The sequence below is a fragment of the Tachysurus vachellii genome, chromosome 13 (genome assembly GCF_030014155.1).
Source record: "Tachysurus vachellii isolate PV-2020 chromosome 13, HZAU_Pvac_v1, whole genome shotgun sequence".
In the NCBI taxonomy this organism is placed as follows: domain Eukaryota; kingdom Metazoa; phylum Chordata; class Actinopteri; order Siluriformes; family Bagridae; genus Tachysurus; species Tachysurus vachellii.
Window position 1 is genome coordinate 12,593,486 of NC_083472.1, and position 19,900 is coordinate 12,613,385.

The following is a 19,900-nucleotide window of genomic DNA, read 5'->3' on the forward strand; positions in this document are numbered from 1 at the left end:
CAAACGGTCTGAGGCCAAATCGGTGCAAAAACAACAGAAAATGAAACTCTTTTATTTCCATTTAAATTGTGAACACCAAAAGCACTGAGATCACGTGGAGGCCATTTTTAGCTAGTTTTCTGGTTCATTTGAAAATAAATTTGATGTGAAACTAGAGTTTCACTACTCCTATAGATCTCTGAGAAGATGGGCTGGAGTTCAGCATGGCTTCTGCTCTGCACTAGATAGCCAGGCCAACACTAAAATCTAGGAGGATTTGTTAGGTAGGAGTTGTTGAATTGCACGGAGGAGAGTATTGGAGGTTAACTAGGAAGAATGTAAAGCTTATGGCATTGTATTTCTGCCAAACTTTAGTCGGTTCTTTAGTCATTTTATTTGTCACAACATTGCCACCTAGTGAGTGAAAAATTAAGTGCACCTTTTGCTTAAAAAAATGCATTATAGTAAAAATACAATAAACATGTTTATGTTTTATTGTTATTTCTCTTGATTAGCCTATACGATCATGAAAAAGATCGTAAAAGATGGTGTATTCAAATAAATTCTGACATATATAACACAAATATTGTTTGTTTTGTCGCCTACATATGTACCCACCCATTATTGGTGCCTTCACAAAATTAGCAAAATTGATTGCATGAAATAAACTTCACACAACCTCTCCATTCAAACACTAGCAAGATTTCAGAAAACAGATTTCAAAAAAATCTCAAATAGAGCTACTTCTAATTACTATTTTCTCTTCATTGTTTTGGCACCCATTAGGAATATTTTAAACAAAATTTCATTGGTTAAAAATGTATATTAGATTTCATTTGCTCTCAGTCTCCATGAGCTAATGTTGCATTTACTGTGCCATGTTTCCCTGTGGTAGAAATGTGAGGTTGATGTAAGACATGGAAATGTTTTCCATTATGATTGGAAAAACCAAGTAACTTTCAACAGAAAAGAGACAGATGATTGTTGCTAAGCACAAATCAGACCCTGTATATACTGCATATCTGAGAACTACATAATTAGGAAAAAAAATACCTGTGAGATCTTCACTGTTTTACTAGCAGGTTTCACAAAATAACCAAGGCACGTCACCAAACACCTTTATAATGTGAAAAACACAGTGATCAAAATTAGAGAACAGTAACCACTGTAACAGGAAAGAAGATTACAGCTAACATTTTTATGTGTTGCAGCTGTGAGAAATAAATAGAAAGTGTACAGGCTCTTGCTCTGAATGACTTGAGCACAGCTTTGGCTGCAGGACATCACTAGTTTCTCACACTGCTCTCACGTGATCTTGGTCCACTCTTCTTCCACTCTCTTCCACAGTTCAATAGATGTTCTGGGTTTTTGAGAAATAACTTTGTTTTCCAGAGAATTTCATCAGGTTTAGATTAGGACGTACAGTATTATTATGTCAGTGTTCTGGAAGGAACTGCTTTATCTGGTCGATCTCTGTGTTTTCCACATCATAAAGGGTTTTTATGAAGTGACTTTTAACCATATCATAAATTAGTAATGACAAATACCATTCACCAGAATTAGGGCCATAACACATTTATTGCCTAAGAAATACAACAAATATGGTTTACAAATATGTTAGTAGTCACTGGTCACTGGTTCACTGATGTTAGTAAATCACTGGTTTACAAATATGTTAGTAGTTTTTTGGTTGTCAAGTACTGAAATCAATTGTTAAACATCAGTTCTTTAAAAACAAACTGTTTGGAAGCATTTCAAGAAAAAAGCCCCACCTGAGAGTGTGTCCATATATGCAGTAAGCAAAAGCTTCACTAAGCATCATTAGAACTAGTTCATCAAATATTGTGGTCAGATGAGTAAGGAAAAGTGTAACCACACTGACAGAAAATACAGATCAGTGATGCTTTGGTGGTCTAGGGGATTTGGGTGAAACTGATAATATCAAATTATTTTAATCTGTCAGACACACTGTTCACACATGGCCATACATAGGGATCTGACTGTAGAAAAGTCATTATATTTAATAACACTTTCCGTTGTTTAGAAGAAATTATAATTACATCCTCCAATGTCACCCAAATGAGGATGGGTTCCCTATACAATCTGATTCCTCTCAAGGTTTCTTCCTTATCTAATTTAGTTTTTCCTTGCCACAGTCACCTCAGTCACCTTATACTTGCTCATTGGGAATAAATACATACACATTTAAATCAAAGTCTAATATTAATCTTGAGCTTATGTATAATATTAATCTTGAACCTTTTGTACCATATTTCTTATTTCCTGTAAAGCCGCTTTGAGACAATGTTCACTGTTTAAAAGCGCCATGCAAATTTGTATTGAATTTAAATGAATTGAACAGAGCATTGAACAAGATGACGAGTCATACGTACTTCCAAACGAATGCAGAAGCAAGCCAAAATTCATATTTTACTATGACCAGCTTGTCTTAGACTCTCTATAGTGGAAACCTGAGGTACAAACATAACAATATAAATAAGTTAAACATTTCTGTATAGCGAAGTGGACCTAGAAGAAACAAGGTATGAAAGCATTTGCCAATTCAAGTGAGGATTTTGATGAATGCAAAAAACATTTCAATGAATTTTGTGTCAAAGTAAGATTCTGGCCAGAACTGATGCAGTGATTATTTAGCAGAGATGATTTTTAAAGCAGCACATACAGCATTATATTGTAAATAGCTATGGGCCTTGATTGTGCATTTAGAGTTTACACAGAGAAGTTTATGTGTTTGTGTGTGGCTTGTGTTACTGTCTAAACCAGCAGCCTGAGACCTACGGGCTGTATAGGAGTCTGTCACAGTCTTTCAGCCACATGGCATTACACATGGCCTTTTCAGCAATACTAAAGTTTCAAATACACAAAGATTTTATTTATTCCATCTCCAGGGAAAATATGCAGTGTACCATCTAATATATTTTTGCTGTGAAGGTTGACTCTAAAGTGTCATTTTATTTACAATAATTGTTAAGGAAGAAATGAATAAATAAAATGAACAAAAAAGAAAGGAAAAAGGATTCATATTCTTATTAATTCTGATTAATTTGTAATTGGAAAAATGAATGGGAAAAACTGAAAAAACAACAACAAAATCACTATCACAACCAAAGTCTGTGTCTGAAAAAAAACAAAACACACGAGACACACACAAAAGTTGTTCTTCCCTATTTGAGTCGTTCAGAGCTTCCAGGAAGTTGCATTCAGATGTAGAGTTGTGTTGGTGGAGGCCATTCTTCAGACCTGTATGGGTGGATCTGGTGTTCACGTCGCGGAACCTGCTGTCTGCAAATATGTCCACAATGATAAACACCTTTCATAGCAGCTTCAATCCTCCGCCGGTTCCTCCAAGGCCAGGCCACCAAGGAGGGCCAGCGCTGCGATCAAACACACCATTAGTCAGGTTCATATCAGTGCTGCTGCTTCTGCTAATGATACTGACGTTTGGAGGGTTTCTCTACCTGTTCCATAGAATCAGCACGGTAAGCATTCATATTCATAATGATTATAGACTAGATTTAGGATAGATGGTTATAGAATTAGATTATAAGATAGATTTAGAAATGTCTGATATTCTGAACTTAAATGTAAGCTCTTAAGTATCTTAATGATCTTAGGAATTATTGTTAATGTATTTGATATAATTTTTTTGTTTAAATATTTGATACTATATTGTCTTCTAACTTAAATATTTAAATTCTTATTTTCGTGCTGATATTTGTCTTCCTGGAGATATATAGAGAGAGCAAGTTTTGTAAGAATATCCTAGAAAATATACATTTGCCATTGTACCATAGAGGAATTACAATCATGATTCTACATTTTAGATTTAATTCGGATTTGTATAATATATACATATATTTATTAGTACATTGTATTCATCATACAAGTATTAAAATATGTAAAGAACATATTTTAAGTGAAACTTGTGGGGGAAAAAAAAGAAAAAACAATTGATTATAAAGAAAAATTATAAGAAACCTCATTTTCTGATTTGGCTATGAATGAGATATTAAAAGATATTTCTATATTTTTTAATTAAATTGCCTTTTTGAATATCTATCTAGGCATTTAGAAAGAATTAGAAGTACGCAAAGGATGGCTTTACAACAAAATGTTAGTCTACCAAGAATAATCTATAATTAGTTTTCGTTCAGCCATTTCTGTGGTTACTAAATAAAAGTGTAAAAATCAACAACTTTCTTCATACTGAGCAAACCAGAAACTTTTTATGCAAATTACTGATCTGAATTCTGATTCTCACATATTCTGCTTCATACACGTTTCATTTGCAACAATACATTGTGAGCCTTGTGGTTTTTGTGAGTGAATACTGAATGCAACAGCATGTTCACACGAGGCTTTTCCTGTCTTAATGGCAGCTGCAGGACAGACGCAGTGATAATGAGATAAACGCACTAAAACAACTACAGCAGTGTGCAGAGAACCTAGGATCTGAGAATTTACAGCACTGCAACAAGCTCGTGGAACTCTATAAAAATCTCCTAAAAAAGGTGAGCAAGTTTTTTTTTTTACATGGTCCTTTAGTTAGAACATGGACTAGCTGTTAAACCCTCAAAATATTTGGGGTATTTTTTTTTCCTAATTATGTAGTTCTCAACAAGATCAATAAACTGTTCAAATCTCTTTTATAGGTCTCTGAAGCTGAAGGAAAAGGTTAGTACATTTTAATGTCTTGATTCAGAATGCAGGAACATGTGAACGTCTCATTTTGAGAGGAGTCTGAGCTGAACATTGATTTGTTCTGTTCTTCTAGTGGCTTTGTTGATTGAACCTGGTTCCTCCACCAATCCTCAAGCAAGGTTGGTGTTAAGTGAATCTAAAGGTAAGGATAGTCATTTATTTTAAATCCTCTCCTTGCGATGTAAATAGCTGATCACTTATTGACCTTTTTTAAATAACGTATCCTGTTATGGTTTTTTTCCTCAGAGGAGAACAAATTCAATACCCTGGTATGGAAAAAAACCCACTCTGTGCTGGAGAAGATCACCCTCAGCTCATCAGGAGTCCTGACCATTCAGTACCCTGGATATTACTTGATCCAGTCGCAAGTCACCTTTTCCAAAGCACATGAAAAAGCACCACTCTATCAAGCCATATGGTCCCAAAAGACAAATGACGAAACCCCAAGTGAACTGCTCAAGTCCTTTTGCAGCTTGCCTCGGGGCAGTAAGATGCCTGATCTGTGCACTGCCTCAGAGACAGGGGTGTTCAGACTTGAGAAGGGTCACAAACTATTTGTTAATGTAACTGACAAGAGCTTAGTGAACCTGGACGCTACCACTTTTGGATTGTTCAGGCTACAGGATTGAGAGCAGACTAACTAAGAACTAAGAGGATCTACCAGCACAAGGCAAAGTGGATAACAGAATCCATCTTACAGGGTATACATGGATAACTATATGAAATTGGAGTCTCTGAAACTATTCAAAAAAAAAAAAAGAAGGCTGGAACTTCTGCAGAAGAGCTTCTTCCTTTAACTTTCACCACAATGTAAGCTCAGAGGAAAGTCTGACACATCGTTAAGTGCGGGATTTGCAGGGAAAATGAAATGTGTGACATTTCATAACGTTTCTATACAAAAATTAGTCAGCAATTCTAAACATGCGGTTTAAAGAAGTGGTGTAAATGTCACTTTTATGTAATATTCTCAATCTATACTACCAAAAAATAATTTATTAACGTTGAATCTTAGCTACTGTCTTTGCAATATATTTATGAAGAGGGAAATCCAGCTTGAAGAGACTACTCTGATGTGTGTAATAGCTTCTGTGTCATTTTTAACATCCTGATGATTTAGCTGTACAATACAATGTGACACTACATTTATTAGAAGCCTGGTTTTCTCTGAAGAATCTGCACTGACAAGAACTTCTCATATAGTAAAAGTAAAAAAAACAACTAGAATGTATTTCAAAAACCGGCGGTTTATTTCTAAATGATGTGTCACAGTAAAACTTTATGATAAATATACCGCAGACGGCAAGTAGGATTTTTAAATGGAAGTTCCCTCTCTCAAAATATGTATTTATATTTTTGTATTAAAATACATTTTTTTTCTAAATCCAAAGCAAAGTTTTGTTTCTATTCTGACTTTCTGATCAATAATATGTGAGATAGTGATAGCGAATGTGATAGTAATATGTGAGAAAAACAATAAGGCTTAAAGAAAGGTCTAAACACTTCCTCCTAGTAATCATTACGACCTACATGAAATTCTAAATTTCGAAGCATTAGGTGTGACAAACACTTTGGTTTTTTTTTCCATCATCTGTATAAGCACTGAAATGCTAGGCTCTCCTTCCCCCTCTACTTTCCAGCATGGTGCAATGGCTTTATCAGTGAGCATGAACTCAGATCTGACCTTTTCAATTAAAAACAAATCGCTCCATCGATGCTGGTATCACTACAAATGTTTCCACGTATCAAGAAGCATTTTAAACGAGTGTGCGATCCATTCCAAAATGGAGAAGCTGACAGAATAAATCTGAGAAATGTAGATATTTTTAGAATTTTAATCCCACTGGCTGCCAAACACCCACCAATCTCTTACATGTGTACAAGTTTCCTATATGCACATGAACCATGTACCACAAAGAAGCATGTAATGCTCTGTATTTTACTACATTTCATTGTCTACTATGGAAAGAGTGAGTGAGAGAATCTACACTCAGATCCGGGACACATTTTTCTACTCTTACAGGAAGTGTTCAACCTGCCACACTCATTCCCTTCTCTCACACGCTTTCTGTTCACTTTAACCTTTTCTTTCCTTTCAGTCAAAATCTAACTGAGTTAAAGTTTATTCTTAAACTGAAGGGTATCATATGTTCATTGAGTGACAAGAACTTTTCATTTCCACTCATTTTTTTTTTTTTTGGTGGCTCCATCATTTTTTTTTGGTGCTCCTAAAACATCTACAAAAAAAACAACCGGAAACATTATTTATGTTTTTATTAAAACAGTTCATTTAAAAATGAAGGCAAAGTGAAAAAGGAATAGAAGCACAAACAAACAAAAACAAAAAAGAAAAAGAATATATATATATATGTAACAAATGTTATTTGCATAGTAATCCACATGATCTGCAGACTTGGGCACTTAAAAACAAATGTCAAAAAATAATGAACTAGATGAACATCAAAGAAAAATCTCCTGCAAGTGCTACAGATATCAGGCAGTTTTATCCAATCCCAGTGACAGCGTCCAATATTAAGCTGAACAAATATCATGTGATCATATAGTACCATGAAAATGGAGACAGACAGAACACCACTCATCACAATAAGTCCTTCAGATTATAAAGCAGCACATTAATTATGGATAATATGCACATCAGCAAGAACATAAATCACAACAGCTGGATTGGGATTGAACATAAGATGCCACCAAAGTGGCATTGTGTGTCAATGGGAATTAGATTGCTAGCAACTACAGAAATTTTAAATAATACTTACTGCTATGCAGAACACACACAAGCACAGCTTAAACAAATTACTGAGTAGTACCAGTAATTAAACAAAAAAAAATGTGATCACAGCACTGTAGAAACAGCATGGTGTATGTTAAAGGAGTAAATCCTGTCGACTAGCTGGAGAACACACCTCAGTGCAAATTGAGGCTCCTCACTGTCAATGCATAACAGTTAACGGTAAACCAGTCTTCAGTCTTATTGCATTGAATACTAGTTGGTTATTATTATTTTTATTATTATTATTTTTTTTACAGGACTGCACGAACACGTCATTCCCTGTTGTATGGCTTCAAATGTACTATTCCACTGCTTCTTAAGCTTAAATATATACCTATTTATAATAATATTGCCCACAGTGTCTAGTTTTGCATCAAACAGTGTCAAGGTAATGGCATAGAGGAATGACAAATTAAAGGGAAAAAAGGCAGCTCTTGAAAAAGGCAGGCGATTGTGGTTTGCTGATGTAGGTCAGTGTGTCTCATTAGAATGAAGTGTCACTGCAAATTATTGTGACTAATCACCTTTAACCCGTGATGAAACATTTTATCCTTTGCTACGACGTCAATGCCTCCGTCAAGGCACAAAAAAGTTCACTAAAAAGTTTGAAACCCGACATAAATTATACGAAGACCTGTGTGTGATTTAGCAGTGAGAACGGAGGGAATATCTTTTCCATCTTGTGGCTTGTTAAGAACCAACACCTTATTAATACACAGCTGTTTTATTTCCCCTTTAATTCGTTTGCCATCGTTTTGTGTTATAAGCATTTCATTTCATTATTCTTGTGCCTGATTACTTTACATGAAAGATCAGACAATGCAGCAGAGCATACAACGTGTATCCAACAGGGTACCAGTTAAACATTCGGACATGTTACAAAACATAGATCGTACAGCTATAAACGGCCTTTGACTTACGCCTTTACATCGAAATTTGGTGATTAATTCATATTCACAGTGCCCTAACATCCTGCAGTGCAACAGCCTTTAATATAGATGGCTTACTAAAAGCGTTAATGCTGTAACAGCTATAAATACACTGTCAATTTCTCTGCAAATTCAGCATGTCCTCATAACTGCAAGGTGGCAAGAATTCACAAGAAAACTGACTGTATTTAAACACAAAAAAGTGGGGTGAGTAACAGCTACAGTAACAGAGTTTTTTTAAAACTCATTTCCTATTAAAAACAATGTTCGTCACTAATAAGACTTCCAACAGACTCAGACCAGGTTGTTAAATGAGGTGTACGGTTATACTGTCGGAGTGCTTAAAAAGGCCCTAGTACCGGACGACTGCATTCAAAAATAAATAGAGATTTTTTTTTCATCCACAGAATATGGAGGTAATAATCAATTATTGTATTATTGAATATGAAAGCTTACAGGATTATTCTTTTTTTTTGGCTATACTAGCTATTATATACTGTTTTAAAGTATATATGATATACATACATTATAAATGATATCTTAATAGTATTGAAATTGTATTTTATTACTAGGAATAGCTGCATCGTTTGCTACGAACAGCTCTGAACAAGCATAACAACGACGGAAATATAAACACAGATTATCTGGCGTCAAGAATGGATATAGAAATACTGTACAGTATATCAGAGATTGTAACAGACACGGTTCATGGAAATATTTTTGATGGCTAGTAATAACACACCAGCTACCTTGCAAACATTTCTAAAAGCTTAAAAAAAAAAAAAAAAACTAAAGCAAACAGTCAAATCTTTTCAAGATGACCATCGTGGCATCTCATGTCATTTATGTGCAACATAACTCTATCAAACCAGATAAACCTACAGAATCAGAAATACTGATTTGCCGGTGTACCAAAAAGGTAGTTTCATATAAAAGACACAGGCCTTTGAGCTCATTTTCTTGGTGAGCACAAACACACACGTACTGTTTCTGGTTGAAGACTGAATCTTATTTTCCACACATTTCCCCACTGAGTCTGAACACTGAATCTTTTCCTTTTTCCAAATGCACGGAAACAATGGCTTCATCCGAGCATCTGCTGTATAGCTACACTGAATGATAATATTCATAGCAGTTATATACGTAGTTCTACCACCGTTCGATGGTATTGTGGACAGGTACAGAAAGTCTGGTATAATAAGTCTCATGGCCAAAAATAACAGGTACAGTCTTTCACAACTATGATGTAGTTCTGCTGCATGAGTGTTTAACACATTTTGTTGCCCTGTTTGCAGGAACTGAACTCATGCTGCAGGAACCTCTTCTGAAACCCACTGCAGACATCAGTAAAACTCAGATGATCTCACAGCAAGAAATCCACAAAGTTATTCTTAAAAACCAAAAAAAGAAAAAAAAAAAAGAAAGAAAAGAAAAAAGTTTACAAGGCAGGAAGACTCTCAATGCAACATTTGGTGTGAACCCAAAACTAGCAACTCATCCACCCACTCTCTCTCTCTCACACACTCATACACACTCACGCACTCTCTCACTCACTCAGACATGCAGAAAGGGGAGAACATCTCGAATGTTACTCAGTGGCTTCCATCTTCCCACACATAGTCATTCTTCTGTTTAGCCAGCTTCCTGACCAGGCGCTCAAGCTCTTTGCGGGATTTCTGCTCTTCTTCCAGACACTGTTTCATCCACCTGTTCTCCTAAATTCAAAAATCATTTCTCATCAGACCTCAAACATGCAACATTTGGAGACAATAAACATAACAGGATAAGCAAAAATAAAAATTGTACCTTCTTTAACTCGTGGACCTCGTCTTTTAACGCGTAAACAGCATCGACAAGGCTTCTGGAGAAAATAGAAGGAAAAAATAGTGAGTCTAATGTCGATCCCTTGAAGCTCTTCAACCTCAATTGCCTCATGACTGCATTCTGTCTCACCAAACATTGCTTCAATAAAACCAATTGCCAAATATAATAAATAGGTATGATCACACTGAACAGAACAGAAGACCTGAGTGAGAGAATATTGAAATTTTATTTTACAAATTCCACAAAAATGTAGATAATTTTGATTTTTCTTTCTTCTTCCTTACAGGCGTCCACAAAAGTTATTCTCGGGGTCGCTACACAGCGGATCATTTATTGATCATGTGCATATTTAGATTTTCTGTGGAATTCATACAAGCTCCCATTTTACCTGGGATTGGGACCGGCACTGAGAGCTAACCCCCCAGGTTTGGTCCCTGCCCAGGAATCGAACCCATGGCCTGAGGGATCCTCCATGGACCCGTCTATATCATGTAACATACTGCCGCTTGTTTAATACATGTTAATTATTTAATAATAATTATTATATAAGTAATTACTTAATTACTTTTAAATTATGATGACTCATGGCTGACAGAACAATAACGCAAAGTACTTTGTCATTACAACATTCAGAATTCATTTAGGATCTAGTTTAACATACTTCTCCTCAGTGACTGTTTGTCCGTTGCTTTTCATCTCTTCGACAATTATCTTCTCCTCCTCTGGTAGCAGGACTGGAGGGACACCATCTTTGCGTACAGCTAGGAACGCATGAACACAGTGTGTCAATGTCACAGAAGGAGTACTTTTTTTTTTTTAAAGAAATGCTAATATTATAGCTAATAAGTACCTGTTGCGGCCTGGTGCAGGCTGGCTCCAGTACAATAGGCTTCAATCACCTTCAAAATTTGGGCATCTTCTTCCAAAGCTGCAGTACCTGTTAATTTAAGCACCACAACCCACATCTGAGACTTTCAGAGCGCAACAGAAACTCATGTTCTAATTATTACCACAAAGAGAGACGCTTTCTCCACATCTCTGGTTTTGTTTCTTGATTAACTAAAGCAGTATTCACCAGCAACCCATTTAACCTACTTTTTCTGAGCAAATAATCATCATCTGATGGTTTTCTTTCTGTCTTTCTCTTGTTCAGGAACTTCTTGATGGGTTTAGGGCTTTTGCTGGAATCCTGGAGAGACAAGGTGGTTGTGAGGACGCAAAAGAATCAAGCAAACACCAAGAAGAACACAAATTAACAAAAATGTACAACAAAGGATGAATTGGGAGGTGTGTGTGTGTGTGTGTGTGGGTGGGCGGATGGGTGGGGAGTTGCTATTAAGAACAATAAAATCATGCTAAAACCAATGCTTTTGGTATCTAATACATTCAATTCAGTTAGTAAAAATAAATAAAGAAATAAGACACACATCATGTATAAAAGAAATAGACTGCAATACTGACTGCTTGTCTTAATAACTCAAGAACTCATCCATTTGACATTGTTTTAAAAATATTGAATTGTTACAAGTTTCTGACTTTGTTGGCACTACATAAGCACGTGGACACGTATAATAGTGCAAACTCTAGTAGACTAGCCTACATAGTGGTACTGTTAAATTAGCTAACAAAGCTAACAATCATCGATCAGTTACTTGAAAATTAAAAAAAAAAAAATTAATGAATGCATTAATGAAAGAAGTCTAAAAAAAAAAAATATAAAAGTAATTTGTGATTTAAGGTAGCGTGAGACAGGTTTATTAATGTTAATACACTACAATGAGTGCAGACAAATTTGGGCACAATGCTATGACAGGAATACTGTGAGAAAATCAATGCCTTCCACAACTGACCAATCAGAATCAAGTATTGCACTGGATTCTCTTTCTGAGAAACCTGAATCAGGCCCCAGGCTTGCACCAAATATATAAATCTACACTATATGGCCAAAAGTATGTGGACACCTGACCATCAACACTCACAATCGTGTGTGTGTGTCTTCCCTAAACTGTTGCACACAGTTTGAATCACACAATTGTATAGAATGTCTTTGTATGCTGCAATGTTACAATTTCCTTTTACTGGAACTAAAAGCCCAATACCTGATGCAGCTTGACAATGTCGTGATCTCACTAATGCTCTAGTGGCTAAATAGACAAATCCCCATAACCTCACTCCAAAACCTAGTGAAAAGTCCAGAAGTGTGGAGATGACCATAACAGCAATAAAGAACTAAATAAATAACAGGATGTTCAACAAGAACATATGGTTGTGACTGGCCAGGTGTATTCATACATTGTGCAACATAGTGCCATAAAAGACTAAAACAACAATCAAACTCCAGAAAGCAGCCTCCTTCACAACAGGGGTATAGATAATGTTTTTCCCTATGACTTTCTCTCAAGCTGTCGGAGTGAAGGCTATCGTGTGCTTTCTCCGAGACACGTGAAGCCAGCAGAAGGAATCATTTTGAATTGCTCATCGTACCTCATCATTGCGTGGCGTAACTTACTTGGATAAAAATGCTATCCAACCCTTTTGTATTATCTCACAGACATCCACAACTGGCTACTGTTGCTGTGACTATGAATATGGCAGAGAGTATCCTCTCTTATCCAGAGGGCACGGCCAATAATTCCCCACTTGGACCTTTGACGGGATTCAGTCTTCTGATCTCTGGATGACTGAGTCAGTGCTTTTCTGTCTCAGTACTCAGTAGCCCGGAACCAGGTTTTTTAAACATTACAGGTGACAGACAGTGCAGAATATGCAGCTCACGCTACAAGCAAGGGACAGTTAGTTTTTTGCTACTCAAGACAAACTGGTTAACAGCGATGTTTCCACCAATGTGCTTTGTCTTTAATAATAAAACGTAGAAATGCTCTAAAGCAGTTATTAATTGCTCATTATTAATTTTTATTTACGTTAAAGCACACTAGTGTGTTATTATGGACATGACATGGTTTACAAAAAATGCATTTAACAGATAACAATAGATAATCTTAATTTGATATTTGGATGAAAGCATGGCTTGTACCAGTTTTTGTTCAATGTAAAATAAATAAATAAATAAAGTGTGAAAAGTACATTATAAAGAACTTAGCAGATCCTTAATAATTCAATATTACCACATTAAATATACGCAAATGACAAAAACATAACGAAAGCTAAAGCAAGCACAGACTCAGCACTCTCATTCAACAATACACTACAGGATATGCAATAGTGCTTGCTTTCAATTTCTGGGAGCCACATCACTCACTCACAATACCCATTTTGATTAATCATCTCTTACCCTTTTAACTCATTTGTTTGTTACAAAACTAAAACTATCCCTGAAGAAAAAAACACACAATTTCCTGTTTGTTCCTTCAAGCTAAAAGGGCTTGGAAGCAAAAACATGACATTTTCAAGAATGCTGAAAGAAATAGCAGTTTACGGTATCTTGCACACAGGACACTGATCAGTGAAAGGATGCGGGAGGACACAAGACAAACGAACAAACAGGAAATGAGTGGTTTATAGGAACGAGAGAGAGAGAACAAAGAGAGTAAGTAGAATAAAAAGTAAAAAAAAAAAAACAAACGAAGCATGACTAAATTGTGCTGCAACACCAGAGCTAGCCAGGCAAACAAGACACATAAATTGACTGGTCTAATCTTACCTTCATGATATAAGACATCCTCTAAAGAAGCAGGAAATGAAGAGAAGAAAGTGTATGAGAAAAAAAATGGAAGAGTCCAATGAAACAAGATGAAGAGCACAGTGAGGGATGAACTTTTCTACTGGGCCCTCAACCTGACAGATGCTTACACATTCTAAATCAAAAGTAACAACAAGGCCAGACTCGGAGCTCTGTCATGTACTGTAACCAGGCCTTGTGATAAGGAGTCAGCTTTAACAAATTTCAAACAACTTTGAGAAATCTGTCCTGCTCAGCACAGTAGACCACACCTGAAACTTGTGGTAAATACTATGGTAGGGTTAAGGTAGTGGTTGTTTGCTGGCAGTCTCCACAAGATACTGATATTACAGTAAAGACACTTAGCTCTGTATCTGCTGGGGTAAGGGGCTGTTTAAACTTCCTCTGAGGACCACTCAGCTGAGTCACATACGTGTGTTATGCACCCACACAGCCACTACTTTTCTGACTCACTGTTTTCCAAACACCGTTAAATGTGGGCACATTAAAGCCTCTCACCTCTTTGTAGCCCAGGGCAGCGGATGGTTTAAGTGGGGGAGCAGGTCTCAGACAGCTCAGAGACCACGGCTTTGTGATTTTAGGTGGCTCCAGAGCGCAGCGGGTGCTCGTGGATGTGCCGAAGCTTTGCGTGTGACTCAGGTGAGACGGTGTGCCCACCACGCTCATGGTCTTGCCTTCTACATTCTGCCAGGTAGAATCAACACAAGCAAACATGCTTAACATTCGATTAAAAAAAATAATAAATTTCAAGCCAAGAGTAAAGCAGAAAAGACAAAAGCTCCCTTTGTTAAGTGACTGCAAGAAATATGGACTCTTGCAGTAGCTCATACAATCTTATTTGTGATGCTCCTACTGTTTAAAACTGTAAAGGTTCATACCTTCAGTATGGTTCCTACTGGGCTTCCACCTTTGGTAAAAGCATGCAGGTGCTCCAGCCATTCCTGCAGCTCCTGGGAGCTACTGCAGAAAACGATCATGCGCTCGATCGAACCTCCTGCAACACAACCACAGCATTTATTATTACCCATTATGTCAACTACAAAGCAGCTTTTCATATTGAAACACACTGAGCCGTTTTGTACATCCAGAACACATTCATAATTGCCAGAAACTGTTACAGAACACAAACACATTCATATAGATTCTGAAACATACCTCCAATCTCAAATCCATAATGACCAGTCTCTGCATCCTCCACATATTTGGTCACCGTAGCTCCTGAAAGCTGCAGTCGTCCCTGAGAGAAAAAAAGCTCAGAAGTTTAATGAATATTAAGATCTGGTTTTCATTCAAACTAGAATTGTGAGTTTGTTCTGCCTTAAAATGTGTACACTTGTTGGAAATCGTGAACGTACCTGATAGATAAAGCCACTCATTCGTGGGCTGGCAGACAACATGATTAGCACATTAGAAAACAGCATGAAGTAGCGTTCCTCTTTGTCCTGAGAAAACAAACACATGTACACTCAAATAAATAAAATAGACAAATGCTATGTAAAACATTTATACGTTCCCATAATGTGAAAGAGAAATCCCAACATGGGAAAGTGAAGCAGTCTGTTTAAATCATACAGTTGTGAGAAAATGCATAAACCGCAAAAAGGAATAAATTAATAATTAAATTCTGTCTGCATAAATAATTAAATTCTGCATCTTCCTCCTCTTTTATGCTCAGCCTCTGCATGACACAATTTTAGCCTCTTATACAGCTTGAGCTTGAGTTTCCATGTTTTGTATAGTGTGTTGGCTGTGTATGCTAATCATATCACATTATCAAAAATAATACAGAGGCTTAATATAGGAGCGGTTGCCCCTCAATATGTCTTTCTTTCCAATATATGTGGGAAGCAAACAGAAGTGTATAGTGTTATACATTTTAAATAGCTAAGCTTTTATAGCTTGCTGTAATATCATGAGCCTATAAAACAAAAAACTCCACTCACTGTGAATTATCTTCTGTTAGGAAATAGTTTATTCATACAATGTCTGGTTCATTCTATGCTTTTCAAGAAAATAATGAATGTTAAAGTGGTTTTAACCAAAACAGGATCCAAATCTGTTCACCAACAGTAGCAACACATTTCTTCTTATTTAGTCATTCTTTCTGTTTGGCACTCAGTCTATTTTCTCTTCCAGAAATAGATCATTCTGTGGTTTCCATTTATATCTGAGATCAGAATAAAAATGCCTCCTTGTTTATAACTGATTGGATATACACAACAAGTTTTAATCAGCTTGTAACCAAGCCTGGGACAAAGTAATTGTGGTTCATTTTTAGCCCATTCCTCTAGCCAAATCTTCTTCTAATCCCTGGTATATATGATGGTCCAAAAATTCTAAATGTTAAATACATTTTTCTATGGATTTTTATCAGGAGACATGCCATGCGAGGCCTTCTTGAGTTATTCAGGCTATACGTTTGGGGTCATTGTCTTTTTGAAAAGTCCATCTTCTCCCCAGATTCAGATTCTTGGCAATGAGATTAAATTCCCCTCTTGATGTCCCAGAACATTACTCCATTCATGTTTTCTACAATGATGTGTAATGTCCCAGTATCATTACAGCAAAGGAGCTTTATGACATGACTAACACCACTGTACTTCATTGTAGGAATGATGTTCTTGGGAACATATGCAAAACTGTTTAGTTTTCTGCAAAAAATAATGAGCCAATGAGTTGTTTTCTGTTTTGTCTGAGTACATTATTCGAATAACCTCCAATATTTTTGCTTACATGAAAATAGCTGAGCTCAAACAAAAGGCGTTCTTAGTGGTGTAACTCGTCAGGATGTAAATATCAGGAAATGAAATCTGATCCAATACAAAATTGGGCCTGTCGTTCCTATACTTTTGGAGGGGACGGTACAAGTGGATCATGGCTTCTTTTTTTGCATTTTAAAACTGCTGGCATTCTAAGTATACAAACACTTAGTAGCGTGGGAATTCACTAGCACACTGGCTTATCTGTATGTCACAACAATTTGCAAACTCTGAAATAACTACACTGCATAACTGAGAATAATAAACATGTGGCTGTGTGATTTCTGACACCTTCACACCTTATGAGAGCCCTTGGTGACCTAAATAGAGTTCTCTAGAACACAAAACACCTATTCCTCAACAAGTAAAAGACAAAATGGGGCATTACAGTGACATTACAGAGAACAACATGCCCTATCTACAAGGGACAAAAAGACAAGAGACTCATCTTGTCTGCTAAAATACCTACAGCAGAAATATCCAGCATGTACACTGGCAACAATCTCTTGCGAAATCATGTGGAGATGTATTACTGTCTGATGCTAACATTTTGGGCACAATTCTACAATACAGTTTATCACCAAATGAATACCACAGCCATTGTGAAACATGGTGATGGGAGCATCGTGCTATGGGGCTGCTTCTCCGCAGCTGCGGCTAGGGTTGGAACCTACAGGTCTTTGTTAGACAGCTGAAGATGAAGAATACTGTAGAAATCCATGTGCAAAGAGGTATGGCTAAAGACAAAGATGAATGTTTTGTGACTTAACGGCCCAGTCATATTAAACATCTGTAGAATGGCAAGAAGAGACTGTGCACAGGAGATTCCTTTGAAAATCGCTTAACAATTTGAAAGGATGTGTGCAATAAAAAATGGCCAAATCAAGATGTTCTATGTTGGCAGCCATTAAAGACTACTACAGACAATCATAATACAACAGCACACAAAGCCATTCTAGACAAATGAGCTATTTGTCAATAGTGCAAGTGACCATAATAAATTGAATAAATAAAGTGTTTTTTCCACAAGTAATACACGCTTTTCCAAGCAACACATCAATTTCTCTTTTCGACAAAACAACATATTTTTTTTTGGTTGTCCGAAGGACATAGAACATATGTGATGTTATACTGATTTAATTGAATGTTTTTTGTTACCTTTTTAACATTATTTGAAAATACCATGAATACTGCTAGTGAGTATAAAGTGAGGCCATTTGTTGAAAACAAAGGCTTTTTTGAGTATTTTATCGTGTCGACAAAAGAGACGTATATGCATAACCACATGAATGAGGAAAAATGAGCATGTGTTTTTGTACTTTTTGACACTTAGACAACTCCCTAGGGGAAGGCTGACCCACCCTTCCTTCTTCCTCACCTCACTAGAGCTGCTCTGCACGTGCACCTGAGACATGTAGGCCACTTGGCCTAGAGACTTGATGCTGTCTCCTTCCCAGCCACGCACAGGCTCAGACAGTATCTGCACCTCCAGGTCCTTTCGTTTACGCAGTTCTTGGCACTGCATCTGAGGAAAACAGAGTCACTCAGTTAGAGTACATGGGTTGACAAAAAAAAATACAAACCGTTAGAAACTAAAGTGTACAATTTAGCTAGTGTATAAATGTGCCAACCAATAATAACAGTAGACTGCATAGTCAATATAGGATTCAAGATTTTAACTGAAATGACAGTAAAAGAAAAAGTCCTAAGAATGACATCAAGGGAAATAATTTGCCTAAAATCATTTTTCAGTCATGACAGAACCATGACGTAACATGGGCAGAAGATGAGTACGGAATAAAGTAAAACGGTCACTATGTGCTGTTCCTTTGTGGTGGTGGTGATAAAAAAGGAGTTTACATAGCTGTTTTAGACATAGCTGTTTTACATTTCAGATGAAGCTGTAGATGTAGTTACTTTCTGTGTATTGATGTGGGGGTAGACCTGGTCTAAAGACAGCATGCAAAATAGCAAGGGAATCTACTGAGAATAAAAGGGAAATTCCCTGAAGAGACAGGAAAATGTAAGAAAGAAAAAAGGTGTTCCACAGTACACTTACAAAAATCAAACAATGCTGAGGTCTGACATAACACCAAATGAGGATTCTCAACCAAGTAGGAATGACTCATGGAGTTTTAAATCTTATGGGAAAAAAAAAAAAAAAAAAAAAAAAAAATCTAAAAATGCGTAGACTCTTTAGTGAACACCTACATCTGGAACATAAACACCCACTCCACTGAGGCTGGTTTTGGTAACCAACACTGGTCTCAACTGTACCATGAACCAGCAGCCAATATGCTAAAAGCATACATAATGCAAATAAATAATCCTAAAAAAAATATTAAAATTTAATAATGAAACAAAATCTGAAGGGTTCTTTTAAAATGGACATAGAAATATCACACCAGGTTTACATTAAAGTGGAATAAAAGGTGGCAGTTCATTTTGGTGTATTTTTATCACACTCCCTCAAAAACCACACAATCCTCAGTGATGCAATTATTTCATTTGATATAATTATTAATTGTACACAACTGTAAAATCTTTTCCTACCATAGTTTACCTCAATTTATGTACATTACCTTGGTTACTGTTGTTCATACAATGTACATAATGCACACATTTACACAAACATATCATACATAACATCTATCTATCTATCTATCTATCTATCTATCTATCTATCTATCTATCTATCTATCTATCTATCTATCCATCCATCCATCCATCCATCCATCCATCCATCTATCAGCTCAATAAGTGAATAGCTACATACCACAAGATTTTTAAAAGCAATATTTGCTTTCAGGATGTCACTGTAATCTGGATGGGCTTCCTAAAAGAAAGGAAATAAACAGCTTTACTTAGGAGAAGCACATCTAAATGGAAACCTTTTCAGTGTTTGAGGATCTGTTGTTTACCTCTATATGTCTTTCGAGCTCCTGCAGCAGGGTGGGATATTTTTCCAGCCTCATGAAGGGTTTGCTCAAGCTAGTGGTCAGAGTCAGGATGCCTGGAGCACTGGCTCCCTGACTCTCCATGAACTTATCCAGCTCTTCACTACCAAAAAAAAACAACAAAAAAAAACCACAGAAAATATACACAATTAAATGCTCAATTAAATGCTCAATATATCACACAAAGCTCTATTACAAGTTCACAGGTATTATGAAATCATTTAGAACAGTGTGTCCAAAGC

General features: G+C 36.5%; 2 protein-coding genes across 4 annotated transcripts in view; one reads left to right on the top strand and one right to left on the bottom strand.

Annotated features, from left to right (window-relative positions):
* Positions 1-3,199: 3,199 nt before the first annotated feature.
* cd40lg (CD40 ligand) lies at positions 3,200-6,076 on the top strand. The gene is made up of 5 exons (XM_060885065.1): positions 3,200-3,479; positions 4,380-4,511; positions 4,653-4,674; positions 4,775-4,843; positions 4,948-6,076. The coding sequence occupies exons 1-5, from the start codon at positions 3,291-3,293 to the stop codon at positions 5,328-5,330; spliced, it is 795 nt and encodes a 264-aa protein (XP_060741048.1). The 5' UTR covers positions 3,200-3,290; the 3' UTR covers positions 5,331-6,076.
* An 881-nt stretch (positions 6,077-6,957) lies between these two features.
* The window catches only part of arhgef6 (Rac/Cdc42 guanine nucleotide exchange factor (GEF) 6), a 34,337-nt gene continuing 21,394 nt past the window's right edge, over positions 6,958-19,900 (bottom strand). For 2 of the 3 annotated variants that reach the window (XM_060885423.1, XM_060885425.1), the window contains 13 exons: positions 19,623-19,761; positions 19,478-19,537; positions 18,080-18,226; positions 15,298-15,384; positions 15,098-15,179; positions 14,821-14,936; positions 14,441-14,626; positions 13,904-13,924; positions 11,338-11,431; positions 11,093-11,179; positions 10,904-11,003; positions 10,225-10,279; positions 6,958-10,133 (listed from right to left, as the gene is read on the bottom strand). In XM_060885423.1, coding sequence (XP_060741406.1) covers positions 10,011-10,133; positions 10,225-10,279; positions 10,904-11,003; positions 11,093-11,179; positions 11,338-11,431; positions 13,904-13,924; positions 14,441-14,626; positions 14,821-14,936; positions 15,098-15,179; positions 15,298-15,384; positions 18,080-18,226; positions 19,478-19,537; positions 19,623-19,761 — 1,297 coding nt within the window. In that variant the 3' untranslated portion in view covers positions 6,958-10,010. The remainder of the gene's footprint in view (positions 10,134-10,224; positions 10,280-10,903; positions 11,004-11,092; positions 11,180-11,337; positions 11,432-13,903; positions 13,925-14,440; positions 14,627-14,820; positions 14,937-15,097; positions 15,180-15,297; positions 15,385-18,079; positions 18,227-19,477; positions 19,538-19,622; positions 19,762-19,900) is intronic. The other variant, XM_060885424.1, reaches the window with a different exon arrangement.

Excerpts from the sequence above, each read along its gene's own strand:
- cd40lg (XM_060885065.1), top strand. The coding sequence starts at position 3,291 with ATGTCCACAATGATAAACACCTTTCATAGCAGCTTCAATCCTCCGCCG. Across the intron at positions 4,675-4,774 it reads CTCTGAAGCTGAAGGAAAAG|TGGCTTTGTTGATTGAACCT; the intron begins GTTAGTACATTT and ends CTGTTCTTCTAG. Across the intron at positions 4,844-4,947 it reads GGTGTTAAGTGAATCTAAAG|AGGAGAACAAATTCAATACC; the intron begins GTAAGGATAGTC and ends TTTTTTCCTCAG.